The sequence below is a fragment of the Manis javanica genome, chromosome 10 (assembly GCF_040802235.1).
Source record: "Manis javanica isolate MJ-LG chromosome 10, MJ_LKY, whole genome shotgun sequence".
Taxonomy (NCBI): domain Eukaryota; kingdom Metazoa; phylum Chordata; class Mammalia; order Pholidota; family Manidae; genus Manis; species Manis javanica.
The window spans coordinates 46587285-46612986 of NC_133165.1; the positions used below are offsets into that span (position 1 = coordinate 46587285).

Here is a 25702-nt window from a genome sequence, read left to right on the forward strand (position 1 = left end):
CCGTAGTCTGGCGACAGGTCACGTACCGAGAGATCGACCGCGGCGGTGTCTGCGCTCCCGGCTGCCGCATCACATGACGGGTTCTAAAACAGCATGGCGGCGGCCGCGGTGCTGCTCCGCAGTTGAGCTACAGCGCGTCTAGGAGGCTTCTACCTGGGGTGAGGGGTGGCCTCAACCTCGGGGGGCGGGGATCGGGCTCTCCTCAACCCGTTTCTGTCCCCGACGTGTCACCCACATTCCACTATCCCCTTTGCGCGGTGTGTCTGCCGGTACGGTATGTATGGGACGGGAGGTATGACAGGGCCCGGATTCCATCCAGCCGTGCTTTATGATTCGGGGCAAGCTCCCACCGATTTCTGGGCGCACCTCCCTCGCCTGGGTTTCCTCCATCCTCCTTCCTCCAGCCTCCTCCCCTCGCAGGTAGGATCGTCGGTGGGACCGGAGCGCGGGCGGGGCGCGGCCTGCGGGGACCATGTCCGGGTCCGACACCGCGCCCTTCCTCAGCCAGGCAGATGACACGGACGACGGGCCAGTGCCCGGCACCCCGGGGTTACCGGGGTCCATGGGGAACACGAAGTCCGAGGATTCCGAGGTCCTGGACCCGGAGGGGCTGCAGCGCATCACTGGCTTGTCCTCGGGCCGTTCGGCTCTCATAGTGGCTGTGCTGTGCTACATCAACCTCCTCAACTACATGGACCGTTTCACCGTGGCTGGTACTAACCTCTAGGAGGAAGTTTGACAAGGGGAAGGGAGTGGGGACCCGAAGGTGGGGCTGCCTTGCTGAGCCCATCCCGAGTGTTCTTCCCAGGCGTCCTTCCGGACATCGAGCAGTTCTTTGATATTGGAGATAGTAGCTCCGGCCTCATCCAGACTGGTGAGTGGAGGCCCCTCTTGGGCACACAGCAGCTTTTCTTCCTTTTCTACTCTAGTTGGGCCTCATTGCTGGACATATCGTGGCCAGAGCTAGGGGAGGAGATGGTCCTGATTCTACTCTGGGGCTGTCCTGTTCAGTTAGGGTACCACATTTAAAGAGGGAGTCCCTTTAGTGTAAGACAGACCTGGGTTTAAATCAGCTTCCCACTTACTCAGTATGATGGTAGGCAAGGTGCTCAACCTCTCTAAGCCTCACTTTCCTTGTGAGTGAGATGGAACTACTAGTAACTCTGATGATCACCTCATAGGGCTGATGTGAGGATTAGATGAGATGATGCCTGTGAAGTGCATCATACATGTTTGGGAACATGGTAGGCACCCAGTAAATAACAGCAGAAGAGGGTGTCTGGAATGGGGAGAGGTGAATTTTACTTGTTCAGAATTTCGGGATTTGTGGGAGAGACAAAGCTGGGGCCAAGTCCTCTTTCCTTTCACTCTCTCCTTCATTCATTTAGTGAATGTTTCTGAGCACCTGTTATGTACCAGGCTCTGGAGGAAGAGGTGATAACATACATAGAACTTAGTTAAGTTCTAATCCTTCCATCAGCCAAGGAATAGGTGTTATTATTCTTGTTTTATAGAGAAAGTAAGTATTATCTACATTTTTATAAAGAAACTGAGGCTTGGAGAAGAGTTAAGTAAGACTTGCCCAGAGTCACACAAGTCAGAGGCAGAAGAGGAATCTGAAAACAGGTCTTGCACTATTCTTTGCTCCATTCCAGGCCAATAAGGAACTGGAGGTTGTTAAGGCAAAGTCTAGAGGAATGGGAATGGGATTATAGGTCAAGGTCTGCAAAGCTCCAAAGAGTTGGTGGGTTAGAGAAGAAGCAAGGCTTTCTCAGTAGCTCCATTCACTTTCTCATTCCATATATGTTTATCTAGCACCTACTTCATGCAGGCCATGTGTCAGTGATGGAAGCACAGTCATGGCCAGTACAGGCAAAGGGCTTGTCTTCATCGAGCTGACATTCTACTGTACATGAGAGGGCAGCAGTCCATAAAAACCTAAACTAATAATGAGACAATTTCCCATAGGAATAAGTGTTATGTAAAAGAAAACAGTAAATGTGATAGAGGCTGGATGTCTGGTGGTTGGGAAGGTGTCTGAGCTAGAACCTGGAGAAACTAAGCCCTGTGAACCTCAGGAGATAAGAGAATGTTCTGGATAGAGAAGATAGCAGGTGCCACAAACCATAACATGGTATTGAGCTTGGCAATTGGGCCACTAGGGTGCAGAGAAGGGAAAGTGGGTGAGCATGAGGTTGGGAGGGATTACATCAGATAGTCCATTTGGGCTCTAGTGTGAACTTTGGAATTTCTCAGCTGGATGGAGGAAGTGACGGGTCAGGTGGGCCATTCCATTTCTACACTGGAAGGTTTGAAAGAAGTTGAGGTTGGAGTTGGACTAACCCTGGCAGGAAGCTCTCTTGGTTTCAGGGTTGGGGGTTATTCCTGTCCCCGCCCAGCCATCCCCGAACTGGGGTGGGGGTGGGGTGGGGGTGCTGGGGCTGGGTGTGACTCTCTGCTTCCCCCCCAGTGTTCATCTCCAGTTACATGGTGTTGGCACCCGTGTTTGGCTACCTGGGTGACAGGTACAATCGGAAGTATCTCATGTGCGGGGGCATTGCCTTCTGGTCCCTGGTGACACTGGGGTCATCCTTCATCCCCAGAGAGGTGAGGCCCCATGCTAGTTCTGCTTCTAGCACCCCCAAGTCCCCCATCAATTTTTGCTGCTGCTCTCTGGAATCATTGCAGACTTGGCCTGGGGAATTTCAGCAGTTCCCTTGGTCCATGCCATCTTATACCCCTGCTTGCCTGAGTTAATCTGCCCATCCTACCCTCTCCCCTTTTCTTCCAGAACCTCCTCTGTCCCCTTTCCCCTGACTGTTGACTCCTTCCAGTCCACACCAAACACTTAGGTTTCTCTGCCATGGAAAAGACCTTACCTGGACTGCCGTCTCTTCCCCTCCTTGTTTCTAGTCAGACTTTGCCGAAGGCCCCCTTGACATAGCTCCAATCTGGGTGAAGGAGCAGCCAAGGGAGGCTCACTTTGCCTGTACTTCCTCTTTTCCCTCTTACCCCTTGAGCACTGCCCCTGACATGCCCCCAACTATTCCATTGCCAAAGTTAACAGTGACCTGGTTGTTAAATGTGGCTCCTCCTTCCTACTCCTGTTCTCACTAGATCTCCTGGGAGCCTCTGGCTCTATTGACCCACCTCTTCCTTCTGAAAACTCTCTTCTAACTTCTGACACCACTCTTCTGGCTTTCCTCCTGCATTTCTGGCTGTCGCTTCTTTGCTCCTTTGAAACCTCCTCTGTCTGTTTTCACCCTGTGGCCTGGAATCCTGTCCTCTGCTCCAGGCACTACATATTCTCCTTGGGTGACCATACCCTGTCCTTAGCTTCTAGGTCTTTGGTAGACAGATAAATTCCCACCTAAGATCATTACTTACTTTTGGGATGTCTTGGGTGGGGTGGGTAAGGTAGAAATTAAATGTATTTTGCACTTACTGGGTGTAAGGTAATGAATAGACTTTTTATTATCCAATCCTCATAGTAGTTATGTGAATAAGTTATTGTTATCCCCCTTTTGCAGATGAGGAAACTGAGGCTCAGAGAGATTAAGTTGTTTTCTCAAGGTCACAGCTAGTAAGTAGTGGAGCCAGGATTCAAGCTCAGGTCTGTCTGATTCTAAAACCCAGGCCTCTCCCATCATCCCTGCCACCTCTCATGAGCTGGTTGGTGAGTTAGGCCAGGAGGCTGGCTGCAGGGCAGGATGCCACCTCCCTATGTCTCATTCCCCAGCGATTCTGGCTACTCCTCCTGACCCGGGGCCTGGTGGGGGTCGGGGAGGCCAGTTACTCCACCATCGCACCCACTCTCATCGCTGACCTCTTCGTGGCAGACCATCGAAGCCGGATGCTCAGTGTGTTTTACTTTGCCATCCCAGTGGGCAGGTGAGTGGGCTTTGGGCCTGGCGGGAAAGCAGAAGGGCCTGGAGTGGTGCAGGAGTGACAGCTCTCCCTCTCCTCTCCCATCCTCTTCCCCCAGTGGTCTGGGTTACATTGCAGGCTCCAAAGTGAAGGATGTGGCTGGGGACTGGCACTGGGCTTTGAGGGTGAGTCTGGGCACAGCCTGGGGGAAGGTCAGCAATGTTTTCACTATTCCCCAGTTCCTATCTTCAGACACCCCGTTTTGAAGGTAGCTTATTCTGTCAAACCTGCAGGAAGCCCAGCTGCCCTTACCACAAAGCCATATGCTACACAGAACTCTTGGTTGCAGGTGACAGAAGCCCCTTGTAAAACTGTAAGCCCCCAAATGGGACTGTATTGACTCCCATAATGGAAAAATCCCAGGGTGAGCTTCAGGTAAATCTGGATCCAGGGTTCCCCCACACTGTCACAGGAATTTCATCATCCTTTTCTCAGCTCTACTTTCCTATGTGTTTATGTCATTTGCAAGCAAGTTAAGGCTCCACATATTTATCTTCCCATTTAGAAACTTCAGCACCCTGGATCCTAGAGCATAGTCCTGGATGGTGTCTGATGAGATGAATGTGGGTCACATGCCTGTCATTGAATCAATCACTGAGGCCAGGGAGGTTAACACTATTCTTGTTGGCCAAGCCTGGCTACAAGCCCCTGTCCTATTTGAACCACATGGATTGAGAGAAATGGGGGACATGGCTTCCCCAAAGAAAATGAGGGCACTGTTACCCTCATTTGAGAGGGGGCAGTTAGGCTTGCCGAAGCAGGGAGCCCCTAGTGGCAGTTGCCCCTCCCTCCAGGTGCAGGGTCAGCTTCCCTGAGCAGGAACTTGCCAGGGTGTTTTGAGGCTGGGGCCTGAGCTGCCTTTATACACCTTCACTTTCTTCTAGCCCGTAGGATTGAGGTCACTGCCTGTGCCTGTCCTCAATCCCACTCCTTCCCCAGGTGACACCAGGTTTAGGAGTGGTGGCTGTTCTGCTGCTGTTCCTGGTAGTACGGGAGCCACCAAGGGGAGCTGTGGAGCGCCATTCAGACTCACCACCACTGAACCCCACCTCATGGTGGGCAGATCTGAGGGCTCTGGCAAGAAAGTGAGTTTAGTTACATTCTGACCCATCATCTGAGGACTCCAGGGAGGGCCTAACTTCTAGTTTAAGATTTTTGGGGGTGGTCTTTCTTTTCTTGGGGCTGGCCCTACCACAAGGCCAGGAACTCAGTCACCACTGCCCCCCTTGTGACAGCTGCTTAAATTACAGGCCCAGATCCTGGGAGCCAGGAAAGCCTCACACCCAGTGCCCTGAGCTTACTATAATAAAGCAGGGAGGGAGAACACAGATCCTGTGTTTAGACAACTCAGTGGAGTGTGACTTTCTCCCTTCCAACTGTCTGCAGTGCTAGTTTCATCCTGTCTTCCCTCGGCTTCACTGCTGTGGCCTTTGTCACGGGCTCCTTAGCTCTCTGGGCTCCTGCATTCTTGCTGCGCTCCCGTGTGGTCTTGGGGGAGACCCCACCCTGCCTTCCTGGAGAGTCCTGCTCTTCCTCTGACAGGTACCCAGATTGGGGCTGGGTTGGGTGGTCTGCAGGTGGCAGGGGATGGAGTGAAGAGAGTCTGTGATTCAGACTTGGGAAAGGAGAGTTTGAATCCTGACTCCACAAGCTACTTCCTTGCCCAGAGTCCCAGGCTCCTGGTCTGGGAACTAGGTGGTGGGATAATGCCTTCCTCTGGGTGCTGCGCCTGGATAGGCCTGGGTTGTGAGGGCAGCTGGGATGGACCGTCTTCCTCTCCAGGCCATGGAGGGGAGGGCTAGGGAGCTTTGCAGGCAGAGATACCAGCCCCTCTTCCCACTGCCTTGTCCCCAGCCTCCTCTTTGGGCTCATCACCTGCCTGACTGGGGTCCTTGGTGTGGGCCTGGGCGTGGAGATTAGCCGCCGCCTCCGCCGCTCCAATCCCCGGGCTGACCCACTGGTCTGTGCTGCTGGCCTCCTGGGCTCTGCGCCCTTCCTCTTCCTGTCCCTTGCCTGTGCCCGTGGTAGCATTGTGGCCACCTATGTGAGTAGCTAGCAGGTGTCAAAGTGGGTGTTCTGGGTCCAGGGTAGAGTAATGGTGTACTGGGCCAGTATAGTTGTTCAGAGCTGACTTTGGAGTGGGAATACCTTGTCTTGAATCTCAGCTCTTGCCCTTCCCAGCTGTGTTTATAGGGAAAGTGACTTAACCTGTGTGTGCTCAGTTTCATCATCTTTAAAATGGGAATAATAGCCTGTCTCATGGAGGTGTTTTGAGGATTAAATGAGTTAATAGATGGGTCTGGTACATGGTATACCTTCTGTGTGTTTACTCTTCTTGTAATGAGACCAACCCCCCTGCCCCTTGGGACCCCACTTTCCACCCTCCAGGTTTTCATTTTTATTGGAGAGACACTGCTGTCCATGAACTGGGCCATTGTGGCTGATATTCTGCTGGTGAGTAAGTGGGCTGTTCCAGGTTAGCCCAGAGGTTGATGGGAGCAGGGAGAGGGGGCAGGGGGCCTCACTTGCTTGAATTGTAGCCTTTACCCCTTCTTTAAAACCCAGCCCCATAACAATTTCAGAGTGTAGCCCAGACAGGCCTGTAGTCTGGGCCTACCCTGCCCTTCACCCCACTCACACCTCAGAACTGGGGTTTATCTCTGACCTCAGCCTCAGCTGAGCCTTGGCCCTGTCCTCCCCCTCTGCTTCCTGCCCCTTCTCCCCCCAGTACGTGGTGATCCCTACACGACGCTCCACTGCTGAGGCCTTCCAGATTGTGCTGTCCCACCTGCTGGGTGATGCTGGGAGTCCCTACCTCATTGGCCTGGTGAGTGCTGCCCGTTGGCTGGGTCTGGGCTGGGGCTCGGGGGCCCTGTGTTCCCAGCACTGGCTGGTGACAGAGTCCTGATCCTGGACCGCGTTGCAAGGTGTCCTTGTCCTCTATGCCAAGCACCCCTCACCTTGGATCCTCAGCTAGATGGGAAGGATTTTTGTCTTTGCAGATTCCCTGGTGAGGCCATGGAGCTCACCCTCACGGTCCAGACATCCTTCCTTCCCGGCTTCCAGCTTCTTTGTTTTTCTGGAGTTTGGGGCTCTCTCTGTGACTCACTCTCCTGGTTTCTGTTTCCTCATCTCCCCACAGATCTCCGACCGCCTCCGCCGGGGCTGGCCCCCATCCTTCTTGTCCGAGTTCCGGGCTCTGCAGTTCTCGCTCATGCTCTGCGCCTTCATCGGGGCTCTCGGTGGCGCAGCCTTCCTGGGCTCCGCCATCTTCATTGAGGGTGACCGTCGGCGGGCCCAGCTGCATGTGCAGGGTCAGTCAGGCCTCCCTCTGTCTGTCTGTGGCTCCTTGACAATACCCCTGCTGTGCCTCCGTCCCTCTGCCCAGTCCTGGGTGCCTGGCACCTCTTGGCCTGCCTGCCCCCTCCTTCAGCTTTGGGTATGCCTGTTCCCCCAACTGGGGCTCAGCTGTGTTCACAGCTCCCATGGCCATGCTGCCCCGGGCAGTCCCCACTGGCTGTCCCCTTCCTGGCTTTGTGTGGCCTGTCCATCCAGCCTGGCCCTGTCCCCTCCCCGGCAGGTCTGTTGCATGAGGCAGAACCCACAGATGACCGTATTGTGGTGCCCCAACGAGGCCGCTCCACCCGGGTCCCCGTGTCCAGTGTGCTTATCTGACGGGCCACGGCCACGCTTGCTGACCTGCACACCTACCACAGCTGGCCCTGGGCCCACCCCAGGAGGTCCAGGCCCAAACACTTGGCCTGGCCTGGCTTCTAGGAGGGACCGTGGATCATGTTCCAACTCCCACACACTACATGGGCAGCCAGGGTGGGGGGCTGGAAGGCCCAGGGTGGGGATCCCCCTCCGCTGGAGCCAGCCCTAGGGGCTTGGTGCTATTTGTAACTGAATAAAATTTGTAGCCAGACCCCAAGTGCCTGCTTGAGTCTCTCTGGGTGCTACTGACCTCTGAACTGCAGGGATGGGCCCTCCCCAGCCCTGGGCTTCCCCAGGGCTGTAGGGTCACTCTTGTGAGGCCTTGGGCCAATCCCTGCACTTCTGGGAAGGGTCTATGAGAGCGTGGAGTGAGTTAGCTCAGTGGGACTGTGAGTCATGCCCATGTTTCCCCTAGAACCCGCCCCTCTTTGCAGGCCAAGGTCAGGTGGCAATGGGCGCTGCTCTGTGCCCCTTGGAATTCCCAGTGTCCGTGCCTCCCTCCTTGCTGCCTTCTTGAGCTACTGCTGTGGAGGCTATAGCTACTGGCTAGCAAGCGTCTTTCCCTCCTCTCACGGGTGTGAGTTGCCCCTCGTCCTGAAGGCCAGCAGACCCTTCTTGAGGGCCTGGGGGTGGCTCCTCAGGCCTCTTCCCCCTCCCCACTGGCTGGGTGGGGGTGGGAAGGGGGCGGGTACAGCCTACTGAGGAGCCCGATGATTTCCTGCCCTCACCCAGCCTCACCACAGCTTCCTGCCACAGGCAGGCAGGCGCCGAGGAGAGGCAGGCGCTGAGGGGCAGGTAGGGTGGGGGCGCTGGGTCCACACAGTGGTGGTTGGTGCCCCAGAGCCTAGCACAGGCCCTGGATTGACTGCCTTGGGATCAAGTGTCTTCCAGAGCCAGCACTGACCCCCACTCAGCAAGAGAAGAGGATTCACAGAGCCCCCAAGGAGGGTGCTGGTACCTGTTGGGCCTCTGCACCCCTGCTGGCCCAGTCCTCACCCTGCTGCATCTCTGCCTTTGAGGGGTGTGTGGTGAGCAGCCAGGCCTGGCCCAGGCTCTCTTGCAGATGGAGGTGGCCATCCTGATCCCCTACATGCTGGGCCTCCTACTGCTGCCTCTCTTGGCTGTGTTGCTGATGGCTCTGTGTGTGCGTTGCCGAGAGCTGCCAAGTGAGTGGGAGCTGGCCGGGTGACCAGCTTGGATGTAGCTACAGGGGTTCTCAGTCCCCTCCCCAATCCCTTATTCCTTAACTGTCCCTAATGCTGTCCTGCATGCGGAGATGGTAAGAGCCCTGGACTGCATCACCCTCTCCCCTCCTCACCGCCTTTTCCTGCCTCATCAGCTCTCTCTTCTCCAGGTTCATATGACAGTGCCGCCTCTGATAGGTGAGTCTGACCCTGATACCCCTCTGGGGGTGGGCCCTGGGTCACTGGGATGGGGCCTTTCCTGCCTCCTTACCCAAGCTGTGTCTCTCCTGCCAGTTTGGCCCCAAGTAGCATCCTGATCAAACAGCCTCGTGAGTACATGGAGGGTTTCCTCCCTCAGTGTAAGGGAGAGGGTCCCCTGGCTGGTGGGAGAGCATGTCCCTTTGTTCACTTTAACCCCTGGGGCTGCCCACATGGCCTTGGCCTGAGCTGGGGATGGGGAGGGAGTTGTGTGCCCTCAGGCCTCAGAGCATAGGGCTTACAGGAGGTTAGTCTGCCCCTTCGAGGTGTTGATGAGGGAAGGGGCATGATGTCTGCAGTCATTCTTCAGCTTGATCCTGTGTCCTCAGCCACACTCGCTCCCTGGCCACCAGCTACTTCCTACCCACCTGTTACCTCCTACCCACCCCTGAGCCAGCCAGACCTGCTCCCTATCCTGTAAGTAGGCTCTTGCCCTCCAAGTCACCCTCTGTACTCCTTCACTTCCTCAGACTAGGGGACTTTTTCCTTGTTGCAACCCTTCTTCTCCCAAAGCCATACCCCAGCTTGACCTCTGACTTTTGACTCCCAGGAGATCCCCACAGCCCCCTGGGAGCTCCTACCGCATGCCATCTTCCCGGCAGGACTCAGATTGTGGTAAGTTTGGGCAAGGCTCAGGGACTGGGGCTCAGTAGAGTCTAGGCCCCATCTGAGCTGACTCAGTCTCCCCCTTGCTTTCTCTCCGAAGCCAACAGTGTGGCAAGCTACGAGAACGAGGGTGCGTCTAGGACCCTGGGTACCCTGGCTATGGGGAGCTGGGGCCTGTCCCAGGCTCTGCTTACCCCTGTGTTGTTACCCCAGAGCCAGCCTGTGAGGATGAGGATGAGGATGAGGAAGAGGAAGACTATCCCAACGAGGGCTACTTGTGAGTGGGCAGGTGGGAGGTGAGGGCTGAGGCCCGGGCTCCTTGCTCACTGTCCCTTGGCTTCCCCTCAGGGAGGTGCTTCCTGACAGTGCCCCAGCCACTGGCACTGTGGTCCCAGTAGCTCCTGTGCCCAGCAACCCTGGCCTCCGAGACAGCGCCTTCTCCAGTGAGTTGGCCCTTTCTGACCTCCCCCCAACCCCATGCTGCAGCCCATCTGCATTTCTGTCTCCTACTAATTCTTTGATGCTTGTGATCCCTCTGTTTTCTCTCTTCTCTCTTTCTAGGACTTCTGTCCTTCAGGTAGTGGACTTCCTGCTCTAATTTTCTGATTTTCTTACTTTTTCTCTCCTCTTTCTCACCTCTTTGTCTTTTCCTTTTATTGTGAGAGTTCCTTGATTTGATTCATCTTTTGATTCTATTATTTTGTTACTCCCATCTGAAAGTTCTTTCTTGAACTCTGAATGTTCCTTTTTCCTAACCTCCTGTTCTTGTTTTGTGGTGATAATATCATTAAAAATCTTTAAGGATATTGATTATAGGTTGAGTTTTTTGGAAGTTTTCTTCTGCTTACTGCACTGACTCAGTTTCCCTTGAGCAGCTTTGGTCTCATCCTGTCTGGTAGAGGTTCCCCTCAATGTCTGATGATCTTCAGTTTTCTGTCACTCTCCTTTCTCTATTTGCTCTGGGCAGTTACTTTTCCACCCTGGCTTCATTTGCCGTCCAGATTCCCAATTCACCACCACTCTCCTGAGCTCCAGACCATTTACCCCAGTGTTGCTTTTCATTGATTCACTCATTCACTCATCATATTTACTGGATGCCTCTGATAAAACAGCTAACAAGGTATCATGATAAAAGAGCTGCCATTCTGCATCCAGCCCACCGTCTCCTGGACTTGCCATAGGAATGAGGAGGGAGATGTCTAGGCTGGCATGTGCATACAGTGAGACAACGAATTTGACCGGATCTGTACTGTTGGAACTCAACCAGGAGTTGGGAGGGGTGCAAGTTGTAGCACTCCAAAATCTCATGACTATAGACTATCTATGGTTAAAAGAACATATGGGATGTGAACAGATCCCAGAAATGGGCTGCTTTAATTTGTCTGATGGTTCAAGTACAGTTGGACAATATCCATCATATCATAGATAAATTTTCACAAATGCCTAAAAAAAAAAAGAGCTGCCATTATTGAGGGCCTCCTGCATGCCTTCTAAGAGTTCTGTGTATATTAACTTATTAAACCTTGTAGTTCCCAGGAGCTGTTGAACCCTTGCCTTCCCCTCCTGTACCTCAGTTGTCCCATCTGTACAATGGCAGGGTTTATTTAATTAACAGACTCTTGGCAGCACTTACCGTATGACAGGCCCTATTTTAATATTTTTATATTTACTTTTCCAGTCCTCACAGCAGCTTTATGAGGTGGAAACTGTTACTCACTGTTTCACAAATGAGGAAACTGAGGCTGAGAGGTTGGGTAGCTTGTGTGAGGTGACACGATTAGTGCTAGAAGTAGATTTGAACCTAGGCAGTCTGGCTCTAAAGCCTGCCTTGTCCATGTCCTCATGGAGAAACAAGTAGACACCTGAAAGAACAAGATACTGTCGATAGCATTAAGTGCTGGGAAGGGATGAAAATGGGAGTGGTGGGTAGGGCAGGCCTGGCTGAGGAGGGGCCAGCCCCTAACTCAGCCCAGTCCTGAGTGTCATAGCCCTGTCCACACATACCACCCAGCCTCAACTGCTCCGGGCGGCTCTCTGTCCCTATTCCTCAACTTGAGGGACATGCTGGGGTCTGCTGTCTCTCCTCCCCCACAATTCTGTTCCCTCCAACCAGTTGTGGTCAAGTCAACCTACTTTTCTCCATCCCCACGGCCTTTGCTTCCAGGGCACCAGCACTGCTGGTACAGAGCACCTGCTATGCCTCCTTCAGGGGCTAAGTGTACAGGGTCTCTGAGGGTCTGTGTGTGGAAATTTTGTGCTGGTTATGTCAGAAGTCTTTGGTGGCCAGAGTTGGGAGCCTCTGGGTGTCTGTATTCAGCGGCTCTCAGTAATGGTGCTGGGGGGCTCTGGTGCTTTCCTGTAGTGGAGTCGGGGGAAGATTATGTGAACGTTCCTGAGAGTGAGGAGAATGCAGACGCATCTCTGGGTGAGTGGCTGGTGTCCCCTGCCCCCTCCAGTGTGGCCATGCTCTACCTGAGGGTGCTGACAACGTCCTCTGTGGCTCTCTCACCTTCTGTCTGGGTGTCCTTCTGCCTACCTTTTGGTATGGCCGCCCCTCCTTCTCACCTGTCCCTGCAGATGGGAGTCGGGAGTATGTGAATGTGTCCCAGGAGCTGCAGCCTGTGGCTCGGACCAAGCCTGGTGAGCCGTGGGGGCTGGGGTCAGAAGCTGGGAGCTGCCTTTGGCGGGATCGTTTGTGAGTGCAGACCAACGTCTCCTCCCTCTCAGCCACCCCAAGTTCCCAGGAGGCGGAGGATGAGGAGGAACAGGATGAAGAGGGTGCTCCTGATTATGAGAATCTGCAGGAGCTTCACTGAGGCTAGGTGAGGGGGTGAGGGGCCATGCACCTCCCTGCCCTGCCCCTATCGCTTGAAGCCCTCCTTCCCCGATCCCTCTCTGCCATCTCAGCCCCAACCTCTCTGACTCTGGGGGCCCCTCTGACTCCCACTAACCTCCTAAGCTCTTCCCCTTATTGTGTTTCAGAGTGAGGCCATGTCTGTCCTTGCCTGGGAGTGCCCAGCTGGGCATTGGGCAGTGGCTCTGGGAGGTTCCATTGGCACCCCACCCTGGCCCAGCCTGACAACAGCCTGAGTATTTTCCCCCTAACTTATTGTCACTTTGGGGTCCAGTCTGTGTACCCCCAACACTCTGCATCTTCTGACACAGCCTGAGAAATGAGCTACCCTGGCCTCAGCCCCACTCTGTAATAGAGGAAAGACTAGTATGGTCTGTAGTGCTCTCGGCTTTGGGGGCCCAGCAGGTGGGAGTCAGGGTGAGGGTGGACTGTGTTTGAAGGCCTGCAGGGGAGTGTGTGTGTCTCCATCCTGCATGGGGCCTCCTGCTCCCGAGGGTCCTGACCAGGTGCTGTGTCCATGACTGTGTGAATGGTGGCTAGGACATGTCATCTTCTGAGTGAGGCAAATCTGACCCAGGCAGGCATTTCTAGGGCTCAGAGGCATCTCCCCATGAGGGAGTCCATGAAACAGTGGCTGCGATGAGGGGAGGGCAGGGCATGGGGAAGCACTGGGCACAGTGTGAACGGCTCAGCAGGACTGTTCCCTGCTGGCCTGTTTCTCTGACTTCAGAACAAGGGGTGGGGACTTAACCTCAGTGGGCTTTCTTTGCCCTTACCTTTTGTGGTTCTCAATAAAACAACTTAAAAATTGTCTAAGCAACTATAAGTGTTGATGTGCAGCACACTTTCTGACTCTTCATGTGCAGATGACTTGCTTGGAGGTCTTGCTAAAAAGCAGACTCTGATTCATTAGGGCTGGGATGGGGCCTGAGATGCTGCATTTCCATGGAACTCCCAAGTGGTGCTGATCCTGGCGTTCTAAGAACTACACTTTGAGTGGCAGCTTTTGGTAGATATCCTGGTCATTGTGATTGGCCCTGGTGTGGTTATGTGACCTAACTGGGGCCAATGAGGACCAGCCCTGGGATTGGGGCAGAAAGTGCGACGAAGGAGAAGCTGGTTTCATTTCTGGCAGTTAGTAAGCTAGAAGAATGTAGTTTTGGAGTTCCCACTTGCAGGGCCTGCCTGAAAATGAAGCCAACATGGAAGACAGAATGGCCCAGAGATGGGCAGGGCCAGCTTCCTGATGGTGTCAGAATTCCTGGATACAGTAACACCTGAAGTGAAACATCCCTTCAGACTTCCCAGTTATATGGGCCAATGAATTACCAGTTTTCTTCAACTGGCTTGACTTGGGGTTTCTGTTACATGTAACCAAAGTAGTCCTGAGTGATACACAAAGTCAACATCCTCTGGGCTCTAAAGGTAAAATAACAGCTTTTCTCTCTTAACATCTGCACGTTTTCCATGCTCATCTTGTTTAATCATCATCACTCCCCTATTGTTGGTTGCTGGGGTGTCCCCATTTCACAGGTGAGGAAACAGGCTTAGAGAGGAGAAGTGATTTGTCTGAAGGTACACAGCCAGAGGGGCAAATCGGATTGCATCTGTGGCTGTTAGCCTCCATAGTCACTGCTGCCAACATCCTTGCGCTGAGTGTTGTACAAAGTGCCAGCTGCCCCAAACAGGGAAGCTCGTAAGAGGCCCCATTGGAGAACTGAAGGCGAGAGGTGGGGAGGGGGTCATGCCAGCTAGACATAAACAGGTGGAATTAAATAATTTTATTGGAGGAAATAAAAAAGGGCAGAGGCACCTTTGTGCCTTGGCTGAAGGACAGAGAAAGTTTACCAGCAAGATACATTGGTACAAACACCTTGGAGAACAACCTAGCAACATCAGTAATGTTGAGGATAGTGTGCCCTTCACCTAGTAAAATCCTGGGAATAACTGACGAACTAGCACACGAGCTAATGGGGTGGGTACAAGAGGCTCAGCAGCACTGAGTGGTCAACAGCTGGAAACAGCAGGGGCCATCATTAAGAGAGTGGGCTGCAACTCCAGCCACGCCGTGGATACGCCACAGCAGGCAAAATGAGTGCTCTGGGACAGTGCCTATAACTCAGATGCATATTACCAACAGAATATGGAGCGAGAAAAAAACAAGTTTTTATTTATATAATGTTAAAAATGAAAATTAAACATTGTTTAGAGATAGACACACATATATATATATAAGAACCTCAAGATAAGCAATCAAATGAGGAATACCAAATTCGGAGAGTGAGAACTGCAGGGCAGAGGGGGTGGGATGGTTGGGAAGGAGTTCAGGAAGACCTCAATATGTGCAATAAATGTTTGATACCTGATTTTCTTAAGTGTTTACATGTCTAATCTCATAATAAGAAAGACAAGGGCCAAAGGCAGAATGGGTCAGGGTGGGAGGCAGGGCAGCTTTAGGACAGAGTAAACAGGCTGAGAGTCATTGGTATGTCTGTGTTAGCTGGTTGGTTGCATATGGCACTTGAGCCTTAGGAGTGGCATATGCAAAGTCCCTGAGGTGGGAGCAGTGAGGAGGCTGTTGGAATAATAAGTGGTGGACTAGCCCAAGAAGTGGTAGAGGCAGTGGAGAGAGGGTTTGGGAGGTAGAAGCAAGGGACGTGGTGAGAGGTCGGTGGTGGGCTGGGAGGCATGGAGAAGTCCAACATGACTCTGGTCCTTACCTTGGTGGACTGGGGGTGGGGCATCCCTGAGCACCAAGAAGCTTCCCATTTGCGTTTTTTGGACCAGCAAAAGGATGTGGTTTTGCTTCCACCAGTCGCTGAGCCAGTTGATGAGCCAGGTAGGACAGAAGTCAGGGCAACGAGGTCTATGGGGCTGGAGCTGGGGTTTCTTTGCACAATTGGTGGTCAGTAGAGGGAAATCTCTGCAGATGGAAGCTGGTGAGCAAAAATAGATTTTTTTTCCCTGAAGTCTGCTGGTGGAGAAAGGTAGATTCAATGATAAGTGAGAGAATTTTCTAGAATTGGGGGAGACATCTGGGTTCTTCTAAAAGCCATCAGGAGGCAACAGCTATCTCGATTTGGGTTCTCTCAGAAGCAGTCCTGGAGATGAGGGTCCTAGTGAAAGTAGTTAATTTTTTTTAATAGTATGCTACATTTTATTAACAAGGGGGAAATTATACACTTATATGTATATATGTATATATATATATTTCACATTAGCATTTGCTTTTAATTGTTGTAACCTATTGCATCAATTAAAGTAGAATATTGAGGATGCAGGCAGTTATTTAGCCATGGAAAGAAAAAATAAGACTTGTTTACTAAATAGAAATCAGGAAAGTGATTTGCTCTAAATTACATTTCTACTCAAATGCACTCTCCAAATTTGAGTTATTTTCAAAAGTTAATTTTATTTGGGAGATGGTCCCCAAAATACTGGCATGGGGGTGGGAATGTGAGGCAGGAAAGAGAAGGCAGTCAACAAAGGGTGCATTATAGAGCCACTTATCACTGTGAGCAATAGGTGCAGTCCTGTGAAAAGCACACTGGGACCAGCGTGGAGTATGTGGGTGTGAGGCACCTTGTCCCAGGGAGGGAGCTGGCGTATTTACACATCCCTTCCTGGTAGTCACCAGCTGAGGGATGCATCGGGGGTGTTAATTCTCAGAACTTTTGCCCTGCCACTCCTGTGGGCACAGTGGGCTCCAGTGGCCAGAGCAAGCCCGGAGTCGGGGAAGGCAGCTGTGCAGGCCAGTGTACACCGAAATGAGAGGAGGATGAGGCATTGACTGACAGCTACAAGAGCTTGGGATCTTGGTGGCATTCAGGTGCACTATGTGGTCCATGAGTCGGGGGAGAAACTCCTCCAGAAAGAATTCTGTGGTCAGGAGAGTTTGGGGAAAGGGGTGCTCTCTAACACCCTCCCTTGCAGAGTCAAATGTGCATTAATAAGTTAACAGCTCAGACAGAGGCTGTGATGTATCTCTTTGCCTAACCCAGTATACCCTAAATTTATTTGAAATTCAGAACCTTTAAAAAATGTTATTAGCATTTTGTAGACCACCTTTTAACATATATAGAGAACATCTTTTTTTTGCTTTCTTAGCTTCCATTTCTCCTTTCAGTGACGCCATAGGATTTGCTCAGGAGATGTTCATGTGGCTCAGGCAGGACTGCCTTCTTACTTGTGAATGTGACCAGGACTGGCCAATCATTATATCCCACTCCCTGGCCACAGTAATTGGTTGATACAGTGGCCATGACCCAATTCAGGCCAATGAGACACGTTCCTGAGACTCTTGGTAGAACTCCTGGGAAAGAGAAGCTCTTTATTCACTGGAGTGCTAAGCCATAAGACATTGGCCTGGAGCTTCTGCAGACTTCCATTTGCAGACAGTCTGCCTGAGAATGAGGGCACCTAGGAGGAAAGCAGTCAACAAATGGAAATAGGAAAGCTGAGTACTGATAACCCAAGCACCCAGATCGAATGTTCCTGAAACCTTTACTCCTTGATGAGCCAATCAATTTCCTTTTTTTTTTTTTTTTTTAGCTCAGGCCAATTTGAGCCAAGTTTTCTGTCACTTGCAGCAAAAAGATCGCTAATGGATCCCGTGGCTGCTCTCATTGCCACCAAATCCCAACCACCGTCAAGCCATCCTGGGCTGGTGATGTGCCCTCAGTAACCAATGTGAGAAACTTCCAGACTCATTTTCTTATCTCCTTCTCTGTCTTCTGTGCTGCCCCTCCGAGACACCAGGGTGAACACTTCATGCCAGGACCCCATCTGTCCTGGGCACACAGGGCTGCCCACATACCTCCCTAACATACTTGTAGGGTTCCAACTTCTTCCTCAATCTCCACAGGGAAAAATCTCTGCGTTTTCCTTATTTTATTTTATTTTTCCTTTTGCTGTTTTTTTTTTTAACGTGTTATTATCAGTCTTGGAGCTGATGCACAAAAATTTCAGGAAGACGACTGTGTTTGGTAGCAAGAGCACTGCAATACACTTGAGGAGACCAGTCCTAACTCTGCAACTAGATTCCTGGATTTTGGGGATCTTTGAGGATGTTGGAGTTAAGTTTTAAAACCTTCTCATTCTGGGGTCCCTTGCTCCAGAAATTGTCCCTGAAAGTAAAAGGATAGTCTCTTATTGCTGAGAAGGTTGGAAATACTCAGATGTACCTGGAGTCAGAGGCCTAAACATTAGCAGCAGCTTCTAGTTTCTTCTTAGCCTGCTCTCCTTTCTCTATTGACTCTTTCTCAGTCTCTCCTTGTGCAGTCACATGATGGTTCTAGCACCTCCAGGGACTATGTTCTTTCAGGTTCCCATCCTGGGGGGTGCAAAATGTCTCAGCAGCTCCAGCAAAAGCCCTAAGCTCACTAACTGCCTAAGCTTGGGACACAGGACTCCCCAGAACAGGCATTGGCCAGGAGAATGCCATGTGCTGACCGACTTAGGCCAGTGTCACATGCTCCACCCCGCAACTCTAAGAGACTGGAAATGGGGAAGGCACCCCAAGAAAATTAGAGGCTATTGCTGGTAGAAGGGAGGATGACTGTTGGGATGCATTTATTCCATACTCAACTGCCATTTCATTGAGCCTTACAAAGCTCCTGTCTATAAGGCATGAGGAGCCTCATTTGTAGAAAAGGAAAACACACTCAGAGAGATTAAGCCATTCGCTTAAGGTCACACAGCAAACCCCAAAGTTATTTATGGAAGCACAGCCTACTTTGGAGTGGGAGCAGGGAGGCTATATACTGATTAAAAGTTTATGCAAAGTGTGTGGAGAAAGCAAAAAAGCAAACCAAAAAGCAAATTTGCCATGAGAATGGTGCCTGGGGGACAGTTGGCAGCATAAAGGTGAAAGGTTCCTGAGAACCTGGATCCATTTGTTCCTGCAGGATTCCACCCAAGAACTGTTCAGTTCCATGGGTTAATTCACTCCCTTCCTTCACTTGACTCAGCTCCGTCTGGGTTTCTGTCATTTGCAAATGAAAGGGCTGTGACTCATCTAGACAGGATGTTGTGGAGTAACGACCTTCAACAGGCCACCTTCTGGCACTTACAAAAGCCACGGCGCAGTGTCATGCACTTCGAACGGCGCAGTGTCATGCACTTCGCATACATCTGGTCCTTACAGTGAGCCTAAGTTCTTTGCATTATCTCCCTTTCACAAATAAGGAAACTGAGGCTCAGAGAGAGCAAGTGGCCAGACCAAGCAGCGTTTTAGTGCTCTCTTCCTAGGTACCAAGGCAGCCCCTTCTCCCAGGTGCCTCCTTCCTGCCCACCAAGTCCCTCCTAAGGCATCTCTGTCCACCTCTGTCCCTGAGCTGGTGGGCAGCTGAGGCCCACTGGGCTTCAAACTGGGGCTGCTGGCTCTGGGGCTCTGGGCGGCTCCAGGACTGGGCCTGAGCCGAGTCCCTCTCCTCCAGGACATAAGGGCTGTGCAACAGAGAGGTGGACGCTGGGAGCATCTGTGGCCCTATGGGGGTGGGGGGCCCCCTGGAGCTCCAAGCAAGAGGGGGATGTGGGGCCCCTGATCTCCCCTTCCACGCTTGGGCTCCCTGTCCCTGTCTGCCTCCTTGGGCACCTGGGTGGGCCTTCAGCATTTCTGACCCTCTCCCACCTGGCTTTCAGGTTCACCAATGTTTGTTCTGTTTCTGGATGCCCCCAACAGCCGACACCCCCACCCCATGCCCTGCACCCTGACTTTGGCCCCCTCTCCCTGTCCCACGCGCCACTCTTGTTTTTGGCGCCATCTCAGTCTCCGGCTCCCCTCCTGTCTCCCTTTGTCTCTGGGTTACCCCTCCCTTTTTGGACTCTGTCTCTTCTGCCTCGTCTCTCCATCTCTGTTGGCCTCAGTCAGCTCGTCACTCTGTCTTGGAGGCTCTCTCTCATCTGTCTCACTGTCTTTGCCTTTGTGTGTCTCTCTGTCTTGGATGGTCTCTGCCCCTCCCTCTCTCTTCCTCTCATCTCTCCTCGCCTCTCTGTCTCTCTCTGTGATCTCTCTCTAGTTCTCTGTCTCCCACCTCCTCTCCCTGCCCCTCCCTCCCCACATCCTGAGCTGTCTTTAGGGAACCGGAAATTTGGGGGATCAGAGAGATACTGGGAGGGGGAAGCTCGGCTGCTGCCACCTAGAGATAATGCCTGGGGTGGGGGGAATCCCAGAATCCACCGCGCCTTCCTCTGGGCCCTGGTACACGCAGAGGCAAATGGAGAAATTATGTCACCTCTTTAAGTCTCAGTCCTCCCTTCTGTGGCCTGGGCTTATGGGCCCACTGCCCTCGGGGTTGGTGTGAGGGTTAGATGGTGCAGCCTGCCAGAGGAAGGGCTCAGTGGGAGGGGGGAATGCGGGACAGGAGGGAAGGCAGGAGCTGGGGTGTCTGCTGGGAGGCTGGCAGGGGCTGGGAGGGGCTGAGAGGAGGAGGTGGTCCCTTCTCCTTCCTGAGTCTCAGCGATCTCCTCTGTACCAAGGGTGCTTGTTATTTAACAGACACTGGCAGCATTTGCTGTGTCACAGGTCAGTCAACCATTCATGGCTTTCATCCTCACCACATGCCTATGAGGTGGGTACTGTTGTTAGCTCTATTTTACAGTTGGGGAAACTGAGGCATAGATCCATTAAGTGCACTGCCCAAGGTCACGCGGCGGGAACCCTTGATGTGACGGGACTCTGGATCAGACTGGTCATTGCCAAAGTCTGGTGTGCCATACTCGTGCCCGTGTTAAACAGAGGCAGCATTAACTCATCTTCAGTCCTGGGGAGAGAATCATTTTCTTCTAGCTTCTATTATAATTACAGAGAAAGGCTCTCGGGTGCTGCTATTTGATACCCTCAGACACTTGCGAATCTCTCCTTTTTACACAGAGGGAGGAAGCTGTAAGCTCAGAGCCCCTTAGCAGGCAGTTTTATGGAGTCTAACAATTTGTTTTGATTTTCTGGATTTGTTTTCTAGGGTTTCCTTTTATTTAGGGCAAGCAACACTGGTTTCCATTTAGGAGTGTGACATATAGGTTGCCTTTTAAGTGAACGTAGGTTTAAAAAGGAAGTCATCTTCAAGAAAAGTAGTAAGAAAATTGGTCCAGGCAGTTATGGATATGGTGAAAAGTCTTACACGTGGATTCAGGATTGAATTTTAGGAAACCCAGAGAGACTGAGTTTTACTGGCTTAGCCATGCCCCTCCCAGCTCGGCAGAGCCCACGATCACAGCATGAGACCACACGGCCAGTGAGCGGCATTGCCTGGACTCATAGCCCTCACAGGGGCTGTCGGGGTGATTGTGGAGGCACTGGAGTCTGAGAGACCAGCCAGCACCTTCAGGTTCCTGGTACAGAGCAACAGAAACCAACCGGGGCTGCTTGATTCAGAGATTCGCCGGCCCAGAGTATGGAGGCAGAGGGCCAAAGCAAGCTTGGAGGGCAGGCAGGAAGTGAGGAGAGGAGCTCTCGCTTGTCCTGAGTGCTGAGCAGGTGGCTGCCGCCCTGCGTCCCCATGCCCTCAGCGCTGCTGGATTGCCACAGCCCTCTGTCCCTTACAGGCCCCACACCAGTGCCCCGGGTGCCCAGGGGTCAGGGGTTGGGGGTTCTCCCCATGAGGGAAGTGGGGCCAGGGCCTCCAGTGCAAAGCCTCCTTCCCCAGGCCTCCTCACCCCTGACCTAGGGGCCAGGTGCACCCCACCTCCAGCCTTAACTCTTGCTCTGCTCCGGTCTTGCTTGGAGTCCCTCTGCAGCTCTGGGCTTCAGCACGCCCACCGGCTGAGTGGGGATGGGAATGATGTGACCCAAGCAGAGCAGTGGATTTGAAGCCACCCCAAAGCGCTGATTCAGGGACTCAGAAGACACTGGATGTGTTGAGGCAAACATGAGACCTTGAGGGGCATCTGTTGACCCAGCCTTTCTCTAGGACAATACAATTTGTTGTTATGATTTGTTTTTTACATAAAAGAGAATGACACATTTGAACTCACAAAACAAGTTTATGCTGATAAAAGCCTGGCTTTTATCTGTTTCATGTGCATAGGGCACTGCCAGGGTGTCAGCTGTCCACCTCCACAGGGCCCGTCAGCCACTCTGGCCCTCCTGCTCCTGTGCCCTGCACACAGGCCAGCCTCACTGCTGCCTCCAGGTTGTTGCTGCACTTGGTGTGCCCACTGCCTGGAGTTCTCCCATATCCTCACAGTGGCTGCCGGCCTCTGTTATTTGGATCTAGATGAAGTCCCCTCCTCCAAGGCCCTCCCTGTTTGCTCCATGTAACCTTGTCCCCTCCCAGTCAGGTGTATCCTGTAACCCTACTGAATGGGCCTCATAATATTGATTGTTTTATGCAGCTGGATGCTTGTCGTCTGTCCCCTCTAGGTTGTTAGCTCCTTGCTTCTTGTCACTGTCACTTCAGGCTTGGCATAGAGTGAGTGCTTGGTACTACTGAATGAATGAATTAAAAGAGATCTGAAGACAAACATGTGACCCCCCCTCCCATGTAACAATTTCCCTGGAGTCCTTGCAGTCCCAGCATGTGCTGCATGGCCAGCCTTGGGGAGGCACTATCTAAAGGAGAGATTGCAAACTGGTGGCCCACTGCAGTATTTAAGTTTTTTTTTTTTTTTTTTTTTTTGTGGTAAAAAAGAACATAACAGCAAATTTACCATCTTAACCCTTTCAAAGAGCACAATTGAGTAGAGCTAAGCATTCACACTGTTGTGCAGCAAAGCTCCAGAACATTTTCATCTTGCAAAACTGAGGCTCTGTGTCTATTAAATAACAACTCCCCATTTCCCCATCCCCCTAGCCCTGGCAACCACCATTCTACTTTCTGTTTCTAAGCATTTGACTAATTTAGAGACCTCATATAAGTGGAATCATATAGTATTTGTCTTTTTGTTACTGGCTTATTTCTCTTAGCATACTATCTTCAGGTTTCATCCATTTTGTAACGTGTCAATTTCCTTCCTTTAACAAGGCTGCATAATATTCCATTGTATATACTGCATTTGGTTTATCCATTCATCCATCTGTCAATGGACATTTGTTTGCTACCACCTCTTGGTTATTGTGAGTAATGCTATTATGAATATGGATGCACAAATATCTCTTTAAGATTCTGCTTTTAATTCTTTTGAGTATACATCCAAAATGGAATTGCTAGATCATATGGTAGCAATATTTTCAAGTTTTTTAAGAACTGGTATACTGTTTTCTATAGTGGCTGCATCATTTTACATTCCCACCCACAGTGCACAGAATTTCCAATTTTTCTACATCATTGCCAACCCCTGTTATTTTCTTTCTTTTTTTTTAATAGTGGCCATCTTAATGGGTATGGGGTGATACATTGTGGTCTTAACTTGTATTTCCCTATTGATTAGTGATGTTCAGTATATTTTCATATGGATGTTGGCCATTTGTATATTGTCTTTGGAGAAATGTTTATTCAAATTCTTTGCCCATTTTTAAATTGAGTTATTTCATTGTTATTGTTGAGTTGTATGAGTTATTTATATATTCTGGATATCAACCCCTGGTCTTGGCACCCTTGTCTAAGATCATTTAATCATATATGTACTGGCCTATTTATGGACTCTCTATTCTATTCCATTGATCTATTGGTCTGTCTTGATGCCAATACCACACTGTTTTGATTACTGTAGCTTTGTGATAAGTTTTGAAAGTAGGTAGTGTGAGTCTTCTAACTTTGTTCTTTTTCAAGATTATTTTGGCTAATCAGGGTCCTTTGAGACACCATATGAATTTCAGGATGGGCTTTTTAAGTTTAATTTTTTAGAAATTAGTTGATGAATCAGTTACAGTTAAATTTGACTGTAAGTAAAGAGACTCTAAGATACCTGACCACAGTGGCTCAGGTGAAATAATAGTCTAATTCTCTTCGGTGTGAAAATAAATAAACCTGGAGGGAGGCAGCTGGGGATTTTGTGCAAATTAGAAAAAGACACCTCATTCTTCAGAGACTTTATATCCATCTCCCAGTAAATTGTAATATGTTGATTTTGTTTAAATGAGACATTCCATTGCTATATTCCAGAAAATAGTCACAATCCATATATAAATTTGCAACACCCACCATGTGAATGTTGTGCCTACAGACACAGTGTCCTGTGAGGCAAGCAGCACCCCTGCTCCCAGTCCAGGGAGGTGTGCTAGCTCCACAGCAGCACCAAGAACTCAGCTTCCTACTATATTTCTGTTTAGTGAGCTCTTAACTGCATCCTTAGAGTCACAAGATGGCTGCTGATGCTCAGGTGTGGATTCTGGCAGAAAGAAGAAGAAGGTGGGGGTGGTGCAGAATGGCCACTCTCCCACCAACTGAAAGCCCCACTGGAGGGATTTTATGCATCTGCATTCAGGGAGACCACAGTTTCTCTTTCACTGTCCACTCCTACCTGTAGGGGAGGCTAGGAATTGCATTGTTTTACCGGAGCACATTACCACTTCAAATACAGAATAAAGAGTTCTTAGTTAAGAAAGAAACAAGTGAGGAGAAGGCAACTGCAGCCTCCCCGACTGTTGCGGACATTAAGAACACAGGTAATTTCTAGTGAAATTCCAGTTCTGGTTTCTCCTGAAAACATGAATGATCTGGTAACACTGGGTCTGCACTCCCATGTGGTGATGACTGGCCAGAGCTGTGTAGAGAGCCTGCCCCATTTATTTTACTTCCAAAGTTTTAAAATTAAAACTTAATACTTAAAAAAAAAAGGATTACATTTCTATGCCTCAAAATTCCAAAGGTGCTAAAGTATGTACAGTGGAAAATCTATCCCCTGCCAGCCCCAGCGAGTGCTCCCAGCTACCAAATTCCTGTCCCAAAGCACAGGAATTGGTGTTACCAGTTTTCAGGTATATATAAGCAAGTACATATATATTCATTTTCTCTGCCCTTCCCTTTTCACACAAAGGTATAATTTTATACACTCTTTGAATCTTGTTTTTTTAATGTAATGATATATTGGAGATTGTTCTGTATCATACCCCAAAACTCTGTTCATTGTTTTCTTACAGCTGCATAGTTTGTCATTATATGGATGTACGTACCTTCACTAGTTTTCTGGTGATGAACGTTTAGATGTTTCCAATAATTTACTTTACAAAAAAAAAAGTTGCAGTTTACAATCTTATACATAAATCATTTAACGTATGTGGGAGTATCTCTGTACAATGAATCCCTAGAAGTGTAGTCATTTGGTCGAAGTGAACAAGCATGTGTGATTTTGATAGATATTGCCAAATTCCCCTTTGGCAATAGCTGACAGTGCCTGTCTTCCCACATCCTTGCCAACTCAGAGTGTTATTGAACTCTTTTATCTTTTGCCAATCTCAGATAAAAATTGGCTTCTAACTATAGTTTAATTAGCATTTCTCTTACTGTGAGAAAAGATGAACATCTTTTCATGTGCTTAAGAGTCATCTGTATTTCTTTTTCTGTGACCTATTTCTGTTTGTGTCCAATGCCATTGTTTGAGTAGTTAGTCTTTCCCTTATTTATCTCTAGGAACTTTTTATATATTAGGAAAATTAACTCTTCATCTGTGATATGAGGGGCAAATGTATTTTCCCACTTTGGCCCTTTAAAAAAGAACCATCTGAAGCATAACATACACACCGAAGTGTCAAGTGTGCAGCTTGATGAGTCTTCACAAAGTGAACCACCTGTGTCATTTGTCTTTTATCACTGTTTATATCACAGAGGCTTTTGCCATGAACAGCTTTTTATTTTGAAAATAGTTGAGTTTATCAACCTTTTATGACTTCTAGGTTTTGTGTCATAGTTAGACCTTTACCACTCTGAAATTAAAAAAAAAATCTGACATGGTTTGCTTTAGCATTGTTGCTATCTTATTATTTTCATTTAAATCTTTAATGTAATTTATCCAGGTATAAGGCAAGAGGGATGAAGCAGCCTTATTTTAACTTTTTTTCAGATGATTAAACCTTGCCCCAAAGCCATTTATTGAATAGCCTGTATTTTCTTTACTAATCTGAAATGGTACCATACCCTCTAAATTCCCTTGGCCTGTTTCTGGATTTTCTGGTCTATTTGTTAACATCTGTCTATTCATGGGTGATTTCAGTTGGTGAGCCCTGATTTGGAGTTTTACTGAGCACTTCTACGCTGTGTGTTTTACACTTAACCTGTAGTAG

The 25702-nt window shown here is 50.2% G+C and overlaps 2 protein-coding genes across 5 annotated transcripts; both read left to right on the forward strand.

Annotated features, from left to right (window-relative positions):
* On the forward strand, positions 1-7852 carry SPNS1 (SPNS lysolipid transporter 1, lysophospholipid). Of its 4 annotated transcripts, none has more exons than XM_017677134.3 (13): positions 1-158; positions 421-713; positions 809-874; positions 2471-2607; positions 3740-3891; positions 3986-4052; positions 4867-5012; positions 5314-5469; positions 5782-5971; positions 6316-6381; positions 6656-6754; positions 7070-7241; positions 7508-7852. In XM_017677134.3, the coding sequence occupies exons 2-13, from the start codon at positions 473-475 to the stop codon at positions 7600-7602; spliced, it is 1587 nt and encodes a 528-aa protein (XP_017532623.3). In that variant the 5' UTR covers positions 1-158; positions 421-472; the 3' UTR covers positions 7603-7852. The 4 variants fall into 4 exon arrangements, with proteins under 4 accessions (XP_017532623.3, XP_017532624.1, XP_036848276.2 ...); XM_017677135.3 differs by having other exon boundaries at positions 4-158; positions 509-713; XM_036992379.2 differs by lacking the exon at positions 1-158 and adding an exon at positions 180-420 and having other exon boundaries at positions 509-713.
* A 145-nt stretch (positions 7853-7997) lies between these two features.
* On the forward strand, positions 7998-13909 carry LAT (linker for activation of T cells). The gene is given in 12 exon segments (XM_036992382.2): positions 7998-8807; positions 8996-9023; positions 9120-9154; positions 9413-9500; positions 9634-9698; positions 9790-9894; positions 9897-9966; positions 10038-10132; positions 12052-12114; positions 12267-12329; positions 12417-12511; positions 12672-13909. Coding segments are annotated over 11 exon segments (804 nt in total). The 5' UTR covers positions 7998-8704; the 3' UTR covers positions 12506-12511; positions 12672-13909.
* Positions 13910-25702: the final 11793 nt, after the last annotated feature.